Source organism: Triticum urartu, chromosome 1A, assembly GCF_056163025.1.
Source record: "Triticum urartu cultivar PI428250 chromosome 1A, HENAU_Tu73, whole genome shotgun sequence".
Taxonomy (NCBI): domain Eukaryota; kingdom Viridiplantae; phylum Streptophyta; class Magnoliopsida; order Poales; family Poaceae; genus Triticum; species Triticum urartu.
The window spans coordinates 369,013,944-369,025,729 of NC_141873.1; the positions used below are offsets into that span (position 1 = coordinate 369,013,944).

General features: G+C 48.4%; 1 protein-coding gene across 1 annotated transcript; it reads left to right on the plus strand.

Moving 5' to 3' along the window:
* Positions 1-548: 548 nt before the first annotated feature.
* LOC125533763 (uncharacterized) lies at positions 549-1,214 on the plus strand. Its single transcript, XM_048697124.2, has one exon. The coding sequence runs from the start codon at positions 549-551 to the stop codon at positions 1,212-1,214; it is 666 nt and encodes a 221-aa protein (XP_048553081.2).
* Positions 1,215-11,786: the final 10,572 nt, after the last annotated feature.

An 11,786-nucleotide genomic window follows, 5' to 3' on the forward strand; every position in this document is an offset into this window, starting at 1 on the left:
TGCTTCTTGCAGCTGCATGACAATGCCTCTCGTTGCTTCTCGTTCTTTCCGACAATCTCGTAGCGTCAACTGCAACACGGACACAGAACAGTTCCTCTGAAGAAACACATCACTGCTCCTACCAGCGATTGTATCACTGAAAACAATTGCCACTCCCAATAAATGTACCACGCCCCTGTGTCTGAGAGTTAAAGCTGCCATTTGAAGCATGCTTCTCTTGGTCAGAGACTTGTGCCTCTACAATACATACTGCCCATGCATGCCTCACGAGATTGTAAAAGTTAAGATTTGACAGCAAACTACGAAAGACAACGATCATCTCCACGACTTGCTGGAGATACGACATTTTTAAAAATACAACTGCTGATTTTATTTTTATTTTTTATAAAGAAAACCCACGATCCAGAACCCACGATGTGCACAACCGCCCTTAAATTTAGACTTCCGCCGCGACCTTCTCACACGCAAAGAACAGAAATCGCCATTGCTCTCCCACTCAGTGTTCCCCATGAAAAATCAGATTACAGGAGGACCAACTGCTCCAAGCGATGGGATTCACCAGGGAATCCATGGAGGTGCAGGCCCACGGTAACACAAAGTTGCACGTGATCCACACCAACGACTTGCACAAGGCGGCGACCACCATTGAGCAGTTCGAGCGACACCTCCAGTTCGAGCGCCACAAGATCGTCGGAGTTGATGTGAAGTACACCAACGACCATGGCGAAGATCAGAAACCCGCCCTAGTCCAGCTCTCCATCGGCAAGGATCATCCGGTGTTGCTCTTCCAACTGAGCGCGGCCGACAAGAACTGCACCAAGTTCGACAACTTCCTCGCGGACCCCAGGTACACGTTTGTTGGCTTCTCCATCGACGGCGACATAGAGATGCTCGGCCGCTTCGGACTGGAGATCGCCCACTACGTCGACATCCAGAAGGAATGGAGGGTGCCTACAGCTACCAAGCCTCTAGACTCCCTTGGGGACGTCTCAGGCATCCTTGTCCATGACGTAGAGCTCACTGACGCAGAGCACCAGTGCTGGGCGTGCATGCCCCTGTCCAAGAGGCACATCGAGTACGCGGTAAAGGACGCTTACGCTGCGTACGCGATATGGAGCCGCCTCAGCATCATCCAGGAAGGGCTTCATCGGGCAAAACTCGACAAGGAGCAGACCAGAAAGCGTGCTAGGTCCTGTGGCGACTACGACTACTGAAGTAGATGGTCCCGGCAAACAAAATTATCTAGAACATTCTAGATTTTTTATTAGATTTGCTTTCGCTCAAGACTGCCTTTTGCTTGTTATAAATTTAGGTTTGCTTGTGTCGCAGTTAACCTTGTAGTTTGCTTGCAGTTTACATGTCTTTTGCACAATTTTATTTCCAGTGCACCACAATAGGCACTTCTGTGCCTATGTGCCTCTGATAACAAGGGGACCATGCGTAACTTGGCTTCACGTCACTTTACGCAACATTCTAGACGTCAACCAAAAGATTCACCTTATTTCTGGTATGTTCATTAATGAGGCCTAATGCCTTCGAAAACACATGGAGCTCATAGTCCATGCCCCCCACAATGAAAATGTGTCACTGAAAGCTTCTTTAAAACAGAGGCACACCTTCACGTCCTTGCATAACGATCATTTTCGCGTCCATACCTCCCTTGAAATCACGTCTCCGTGCCTCCAGTTAGTTACGTGCATGCCTCTACGTCAGGTAACACCGTACCTCTCTCGGGAGTAACATGTTAAGAAAGTTGCTGAGAACAAAAACATCAGCAAACTGAGCATTACGTCCACCCCACTGGCACTAAACGTGACGTCAACGAAAACGCAGAGGCAGGAGCGTGCCTTACAGCCAGCTTCCGACGTATCGCAGACGTGAAGATTTGCTTCCTCCTTAATATAGGACGTGACTATCGCAGATGCAAATGCTCCATCCTTCACCTCCGTGCCTCAACAAGAACGATGATTGTGCTTGTAACAGTAAAGTGTATATATGATACCTTAAGGAGACATTAGGGACCACCTTGCACCTATTTCATACGTCACTGTGCCCGTTCCGTCGGCACATTCATGCCTCTCACAAAAGTAATTGCCATGCCTCTGCCACACAACATATAAGTGAAAAACAATTCTTTCTACACTTATAAAACTCCGAATGTCCTGGATAAATGTCGAATCCCATCTTGCGGTAAAACCATGCAAGACGGTGTTTCTCAGAAGCACATCTGTGGCTTTTTTGTGCATGTTGTTGAGTACCTCTCTAGAATCTAACAATGTTGAAACCATAATCAAATCTAACCACACTGAAATCTCTAGAATCAAATATGTGCCCTAGTTGAGACGTTTATTTTGTACTTGAAACTGCAATCTATAATAAAACAATACAGTTTAATAAAACATACGCCTTCCGACCCAAATATGTTACTTAAAACTGCTATTTGTAATAAAACATACACCTTCCATCACAAATTAATTCGCTCAACGCTGTACTAACCAGCAAAACGTGAATTGTACTGCAAAATTGACACATTTATTTTGGACGGCGTAGTACTACTACTTAGGAACAAAACACGATTGTTTGACATGGAAACGAAACTGTCTCCATTCTGACAACGACGATTGCTTCACATTGTTCAACCTTTACAGACACAGAAAACATGAAAAGCATAAAAAGCATGGAAAAGCAAAACATCTACCAACAAAACAACACTACTCCCCGTCGTCGGAGATGTCCACTATCTCCATTCTGACATCGACGTCATTGGCCTCCGCCTCCTGCTCCGCATCCAGCTCGTCGAAGAGCACATCGATCTTCGCCTGCTCTTCCCGGAGGAATCGCCGGTTGGACTCCACATACGCCTCATCTTGGATGGACTCCAGGATAGCGGTCTGCTCCGCCATCAAGGCCGATTCACCGAGATAGAACTCTGCCTCGTCTTCCTCGTCACCGTACTCCTCGTCGTCCTCGTCCTCCTCGTCACCAGCCTCCTCGCCGTCCTTATCCACGCCTTCCTCGACGTCCTCATCATCCTCGTCCACGCCTTCCTCGTCGTCCTTGTCATTCTCATCCACGCCTTCCTCGTCGTCATCGTCCACACCTTCCCGTCGTCCTCCTCATCCTCGTCCATGCCTTCCTCGCCGTCCTCGTCATCCTCGTCCACGCCTTCCGCGTCGTCTTCCTCATCCTTGTCACCCCCCTCCTCTTCCTCTATCACATCTCCCCCAACTGGATCAACTCCCTGCATGAGCTCCGACGGATCCCCCTCCACTTCCTCCACTTCCCCAATCTCCTCCGGCCCCGGCGAGTCCGGAGACATGCCAGCTGCGACCCGAGCAGCGTGCCTCGAACGGATGTCCTCCTACAACTAAAAGCGACGCTCAGGAGTAAGCATCGCATGAGTAGTTATCTTGTGTCGAACCATGGCGGGGAACGTCACAAATGAAAAGAGGAAGATGGGTGATTTCCTAAGATTGCCGGCGAAAGAGGGAGAAGCAGGATGATGTCTAGTGGTGGCGGACGCCGCTCGGCTTTAATAACTGCTTCTTGACCTCGGGCAACGGAACGGTGACACGCGGCGTTCACTTCACCGACGGATGAGACGGCCGTCGGTCCGTTTGGATTCCGCAGCGCCGACACGTGGCGTTCACTCTATTAAATACCTCCACCTCCTTCAGAACGGCGTCACCGGATGAAACGCACATCGGACCCTTGGGTTTCCGGAGCGGCGTTCACACCGAATACGAGGGGACGCCACGAATGTGACTCCGTGTAACACATATAGTTGTGTCTTTCAGTGCGAACGATTCAACAGAATCATTTGGAACACCAAGACAAACTAACATCACTCTACACAATGCGACGCCGTGCCTTCCTGGGACCCATAGCCATGCGAAGAATATACCACACTAGCGTCTCTCGAATAAGCCATTCCCTGCTTCACAGAGTAAACAGTGGGTATTCACAACTGAACCAATTCCGCTGGCTCTCCCCAATTAAAGAACCTTTGTGCGCTGAACGGTGGTGCCTCTCCATCTAATCGAGTCGACGGAATCATAAGAAACACAAACACACGGGAGCGTGCCTCTATATTATATGACAACATGCCTTTAATGCTGCACGCCCGTGCCTGTGACCCTTAACACTGCCACGAACGTCCACGCCATCATCAGTGCACAAGTCATGTCGATACCTGATACATAACCGTAGCTGTAGTCACTTAACGCCCGTCCTCCTAATAAAAGAAGCGCCACAAAACTCAGCACAGAGCCGTGGCTTTTAAAAACAAGGAAATTACGCTTTTAAACACCTCGACTCTCGAACCGGTCACTCGCAAAGTAAACATTTAGCATTAACACCTAAACCCATTTCGCCTTGTTTCAACAATAAACTTACGGAACGTGACTCTCCGACAGACCCAACAATGCCCTGATGGCATTCATGTCCGTGCCTCTTGTACTGAACTAGTCAACGGAATCATTTCGAACACAAATACAGGCGAACGAGACTACATAAAACCACGCCATTTGGAACACCAAGACAAACTAATGTCACTGTACACAATAAAACGATGTGCCTTCCTGGGACCCATGACCGTGCGAAGAATATACCACACCAGCATCTCTCAAATAGGCTATTCGGTGCCTCACAGAGAAAACGGTGGGTGTTCACATCTGAACCAATTCCGGTGGGTCTCCCTAATTAAAGAAAGAACCTGACGGTGCCTTTGTGCGTTGAACGCCCGTGCCTCTCCGTCTGATCGAGTCGTCAGAATGATTCAGAAGTCAAACACACGGGAAAGTGACTCTATATTATACGGTAGCATGCCTTTTAGTGCTTCACGCCCGTACCTGTGACCCTTAACATTGCCACGAACGTCCACGCCATCAACAGTGCACAAGTCATCATCTGCGGCTATATTCACTTCATGTCCATGCTTCTAATAAACGAAGCGCGACGTAAGTCAGTACAGAACCATGGCTTTTAAAAACAAGGAACTTATGCTTTTAAACAACTCGACTCTCAAATCTCACAAAGCAAACAGCTAGCGTTAACATCTAAACCCATTCTGCTTTTTCCATGATAAACGTACGAACGTGACTATGCAAAAGACAAAACCATTCCCCTGTGGGATTCACCTGCGTACATGCCTATTTTCCTCAACGAGTTGACGAAAACATTTCGAACACAAATATAGGCGAACGTGACTCTATATAAAACCACACCATGAATCTGTGGGATGCAAGCCCGTGTCTGTGACCCGAAACACTGCAACACAAAAAAGCCACGAACGTACACGCCTTCAGCAGTACACAAGTCATTACAAATACTAGGTTCACAACCGTGGATGCAGAGACTTCACGTCCCGTGCATAATAAGTTATGGCGCCTAATTACAACGATACTCGAAACCAAAATACATTTTATTTGCAAGGTAGCTGACAGCGAAATTTCACAAGACAAGGTAAGAAACTCCACTCCACTGCTTAACAACAGAAGACACACACAACAGCCAGGGACGATGATGTATACCTAGTCCCCACCAACCTTCTTGTTGCTTTGCTCCCGGCGCAGTTCATCAATCTCCTCCTTCAGCGCCTTCATATTCTCGTCATGTTGCTTCACACCTGCGGCCGATTCCTGCAACGACCGGATGTGCTCTCTAAGGAGATTTTTCGTCTCATCCGTAATTTCTACGATCCTGGCATTCGCCTTCTCCAAATCTTCTTTTGTTTCCTCGCAAAGCTTCTTCCACGCGTAGGTGATCTCCAGCAGCTGCTCGTATGTTTTGTCAGCCTTTGGAAGTGAAACCAAGGTATTCATCTCATCGACCAGGTTATTGAGAGTAACTAACAAGGACCTCACGGCACTTGCCGTCGCCGCCCCGCTCACCATTCCCTTCTCTTTCGAGCCACAGCTGCTCCCCAATTCTACAGAAGGGGACTTCTGTTCAAGACCATGATGAAGACTAACCCTACCTCCAACTGACTGTAAATCAGTGTCAGCAAGACACACCCACATCAAATTAGGAGTCAGCTGACCACAATAATTCATGTTTCACAAACTAAATCAAAGCAGCCGAAAAGAAACAAAAAACGAATGAAGGAGAAGCAGAAACAGGGTGAACTTACAGACGAGGAACCCTCGCGAGCCAGGATCTCCTCCCGCGACAGCGCACAACTGTCCGGAGTAGTCTCCTTCTGCCCAGCCATGGCGGAGATGGTCAGTGAATAGTGATGAGCAACAGGAGTGGAAGGCCTGGCGGCGGACGAAGGGAGGAGTTGAATGTGGCTAGGGTTTTGAGACCCCGTCCTGCTTAAATAGCCGGAACCTGGCCTCGGGCGACGAGCCAGAGCGGCGTCACCGGAGGAGACGCCCGTCGGACCATTAGGTTTCTGCAGCGGCGCCACGCGGCATTCACTCCCTAATACGAAGAGACACCCGTCGAACCGTTGGGTTTCCGTGATAAAAACACGAATGTGACTCTTGGTAAAGCATAACCATGCCTCTTCGCGCTGCACGGACATGCCTATAGTTGCGAACGGTTCAACGGAATCATTTGGAACACGAAAACAACATAACGTGACTCTTCAGAATACCACGCCGTCACTTCCTGGGACCCACCACCGTGCAAATAATACACCACAGCAGCTTCTCTCGAACAAGCCATTCCGTGACTCACCGAGTAAACAGTGAGTGATCACACCCGAACCCTTTCTGCTCGGTTTCCGCAATTAAAGAAACGAACGTGACTGTGAGTAAGACCAAACGGTGCCTTTCTGCTGGGTTTTCATCTGATCGAGTCAACGGAATTATTTGGAACACAAACATAGACAAGCGTGACTCTATATATTACCACACCATGCACGTACCTCTCCCATCTAATCGACTCCACGCCGCTATCGAGTAATATACGAAACATCAAGAAAGAAGCGTGACTGTGCTTTTGAAAACAAGGAAACAAACTTTTAAAAACAGCGTGCCTCACATAGGCCATTTGGTGCCTCACAGATTCAATAGTAAGTGTTGGCGTCTCAACCCGTTCCGCTGGGTTAAAGAAACGAACGTGACTATGCGTAATGCAAAGCTATGCCTCTGTGGGGTTACCGGCCGTGCATCTCCTAATGATCGAGTCAAAGGAAGCACTCAGAACAGAAACACAGGGGAACATGACTTCACGCCCGTGCCTGTGAGCCTTAACATTACCACGAACGTCCACGCCATTGTCAGTACAGAACTCATGTCGCTGACTGGTACAGAACCGCGGCTGTATTCACTTCACCCCCGTGCTTCTAATAAAAGAAGCACGACGCAACTCAGTATAGAACCATGGCTTTTAAAAACAAGGAACTTACGCTTTTAAACAACTGGACTCTCAAATCGGCCACTCACAAAGTAAACAGCTAGTGTTAACATCTAAACCGATTATGCTTTCTTTCCATGATAAACGTACGAACGTGACTATGCGAAAGACGAAACCATGCCCCCATGGAATTCACCTGCGTACGTGCCTATTTTTCTGAACGAGTCAACGGAATCATTTCGAACACAAATACAGGCGAACGTGACTCTATATGAAACCACACCATGAATTTGTGGGGTGCAAGCCCGTGTCCGTGACCCGAAACACTGCAACACACAAAAGCCACGAACGTACACGCCTACATTAGTACGTAAGTCATTACAATACTAGGTTCACAACCGTGGCTGCAGACACTTCACGTCCCGTGCATCATAAGTAACGCGCCTAATTACAATGATACTCGAAACCAAAATACATTTTGTTAGCAAGGTAGCTGACACCGAAATTTCACAAGACAAGGTAAGAAACTCCACTCCACTGCTTACCAACAACAGACGCACACAACAGCCAGGGACGTTGCTGTATATCTAGTCCCCACCGACCTTCTTGCTGGTTTGCTCCCGACGCAGCTCATCAATCTCCTCCTTCAGCGCCTTCATATTCTTGTCATGTCGCTTCACAGCTGCTGCCGATTCCTGCAACGACCGGGTGTGCTCTTCAAGGAGATTGCTCCTCATAGACGTAATTTCTACGATCCTGGCATTCGCCTTCTCCAAACCTTCTCTTGTTTCCTGGTAGAACTGCTGCCAATCATAGGTGACCTCCAACAACTCCTTGTATGTTCTATCAACCTTTGCAAGTGAAACCAAGGCATTCATCCCATTGACCAGGTTAATGAGAGTAGGTCCAACTGACTGTAAATCAGTATCAGCAAGACACACCCACATCAAATTAGGAGTCAGCTGACCACAATAATTCATGTTTCACAAACTAAATCAAAGCAGCCGAAAAGAAACAAAAAATGAATGAAGGAGAAGCAGAAACAGGGTGAACTTACAAACGAGGAACCCTCACGAGCCGGGATCTCCTCCCGCGACAGGGTACGGCCGTCTGGAGTAGTATCCTTCTGCCCAGCCATGGCGGAGATGGTCAGTGAATAGTGATGAGCAAGAGGAATGGAAGGCTTGGCGGCGAATGATGGGAGGAGTAGAATGTGGCTAGGGTTTCACGACTCCGTCTGTCCGCCTTAAATAGCCGGAGCCTAGCCTCAGGCGACGAGCCAGAACAGCATCACCGGAGGAGACGCCCGTCGCACCATTGGGTTTCTGGAGCGGCGCCACATGGCGTTCACTCCCGAGGTAAGAAGAGATGGCCATCGAACCATTGGGTTTCCGTGATAAACGCACGAATGTGACTCTTGGTAAATCATAACCATGCCTCTTCGCGCTGCACAGATGTGCCTGCCGTTGCGAACGGTTCAACGAAATCATTTGGAACACGAAAAGAACATAACGTAACTCTTCATAATACCACGCCGTCACTTCCTGGGACCCACCACCGTGCAAAGAATACACCACAGCAGCTTCTCTCGAAGAAGCCATTCCGTGCCTCACTGAGTAAACAGTGAGTGTTCACACCTGAACCCTTTCCGCTGGATTTCCACAATTAAAGAAACGAACGTGACTGTGAGTAAGACCAAACGATGCCTTTCTGCTGTGTTTCCATCTGATCGAGTCAATGGAATTGTTCGGAACGCAATCACAGACGAGCGTGACTCTATATAAGACCACACCATGCCCGTGCCTCTCCATCTAATCGAGTCCACGCCTTTATCGAGTAATATACGAAACATCAAGAAAGAAGCGTGACTGTGCTTTTGAAAATGAGCAAACAAACTTTTAACAACAGAGTCAATAGAAAGTGTTGGCATCTCAACCCATTCCGCTGGGTTAAAGAAACGAATGTGACTGTGCGTAATGCAAAGCTATGCCTCTGTGGGCTCACCGGCCGTGCATCTCCTTTTGACCGAGTCGACGGAAGCACTCCAAACAGAAACATAGGGGAACGTGAATCTATATCATACGGAACCATGCCTCTTTGAGCTTCACGCCCGTGCCTCTGACCCTTAACACTGCCATGAATGTCCACGCCATCGTCAGTGCACAGCTCATGTCGCTACCTGGAACAGAACCGTGGTTGTAGTCACTTCACGCCCGTGCTTCTAAGTACAGAACCGTGACTCAGTACAGAATCGTGACTTTTAAAAACAAGGAACTTACGCTTTTAAACAACTTGACTCTCAAATCGGCCACTCACAAAGTAAACAGCTAGCGTTAACATCTAAACCCATTCTGCTTTCTTTCCATGATAAACGTACGAACGTGACTATGTGAAAGATGAAACCATGCCCCATGGGATTCACCTGCATACGTGCCTATTTTTTTGAACGAGCCAACGGAATCATTTCGAACACAAATACATGCGAACATGACTCTTTATAAAACCACACCATGAATCTGTGGGATGGAAGCCCGTGTCTGTAACCCGAAACACTCCAACATAGTAAAGTCAAGAACATACACGCCTTCATCAGTACACAAGTCATTACGATAATAGGTTAACAACCGTGGATGCAGAGATTTCACGTCCCGTGCATCATAAGTAATGGCGCCTAATTACAACGATACTCGAAACCAAAATTAATTTTGTTTGCAAGGTAGCTGACAGCGAAATTTCACAAGTAAAGGTAAGAAACTACACTCCACTGCTTAAGAACACCAGACGCACACAACAGCCAGGGACGCCCCTATATACCTAGTCCCTAACGACCTTGTTGTTGGTTTGCTCTCGGCGCAGTTCATTAATCTCCTTCTTCAGCACCTTCATATCCTCGTCATGTCGCTTCACAGCTGCAACCGATTCCTGCAACGACCGGACGTGCTTTTCAAGGAGATTGTTCTTTTCAACCGTAATTTCTACGATCCTGGCATTTGCCTTCTTCAAATCTTCCCTTGCTTCCTGGAAGAGCCCCTGCCACCCGTGGATGATCTCCACCAGCTCGTCACACGTTTTGTTAGCCTCTGCAAATGAAACAACGCGCACCATTCCCGTCGCCGCTCCGATCACCATTCCCATCTCTTTCGAGCCACAACTGCTCCCCAATTCTACAGCAAGGGACTTCTGTTCAAGACCACAATAATTCATGTTTCACAAACTAAATCAAAGCAGCCGAAAAAACAAAAAAAACGAATGAAGGAGAAGCAGAAACAAGGTGAACTTACAGACGAGGAACCCTCACGAGCCTGGATCTCCTCCCGTGACAGGGCACGGCGGTCCGGAGTAGTCTCCTTCTTCCCAGCCATGGAGGAGATGGCCACTGAATAGTGATGAGCAACAGGAGTGGAAGGCCTGGCGGCGAACGAAGCGAAGAGTAGAATGTGGCTAGGGTTTTGACACTTCGTCCGTCCACCTTAAATAGCCGGAGCCTAGCCTCGGGCGATGAGCCAGAACGGCGTCACTGGAGGAGACGCCCGTCGCACCATTAGGATTCTGGAGCGGAGCCACGTGGCGTTCACTCTCGAGGTACTAAGAGACGGCCATCGAACCGTTGGGTTTCCACCATAAACGCATGAATGTGACTATTGGTAAATCATAACCATGCCTCTTCGCGCTGCACGGATGTGCCTGCCGTTGCGAACGGTTCAACGGAACCATTTGAAACACGAAAACAACATAACGTGACTCTTCACAATACCACGCCGTCACTTCCTCGGACCCACCACCGTGCAAAGAGTACACCACAGCAGATTCTCTCGAACAAGCAATTTCATGCCTCCTCACTGAGTAAACAGTGAGTGTTCACACCTGAACCCTTTCCGCTGGGTTTCCATCTGATCGAGTCAACGGAATTATTCGGAACGCAATCACAGACGAGCGTGACTCTATATAACACCACACCATGCCCGTGCCTCTCCATCTAATCGAGTCCACACCTTTATCGAGTAATATACGATACATCAAGAAAGAAGCATGACTGTGCTTTTGAAAAAAAGGAAACAAGCCTATAACAACAGAGTCAATAGTAAGTGTTGGCGTCTCAACCCATTCCGCTGGGTTAAAGAAACGAACGTGACTGTACGTAATGCAAAGCTATGCCTCTATGGGCTCACCTGCCGTGCATCTCCTTCGGATCGAGTCGACGGAAGCACTCGGAACAGAAACACAGGGGAACGTGACTCTATACCATACGGCACCATGCCTCGTAGAGTTTCACGCCCGTGCCTGTGACCCTTAACACTGCCACGAACGTCCACGCAATCGTCAGTGCACAGGACATGTTGCTACCTGGAACAGAACCGTGGCTGTAGTCACTTCACGCCCGTGCTTATAATAAAATAAGCGCCACGCAACTCAGCACAGAGCCGTGGCTTCTAAAACAAGGAACTCTTACCCTTTTCCGATGGGTTTCCGCAATTAAAGAAACA

What these genes read in the sequence shown, in the direction of transcription:
- LOC125533763 (XM_048697124.2), top strand. Translation starts at nt 549, where the DNA reads ATGGGATTCACCAGGGAATCCATGGAGGTGCAGGCCCACGGTAACACA.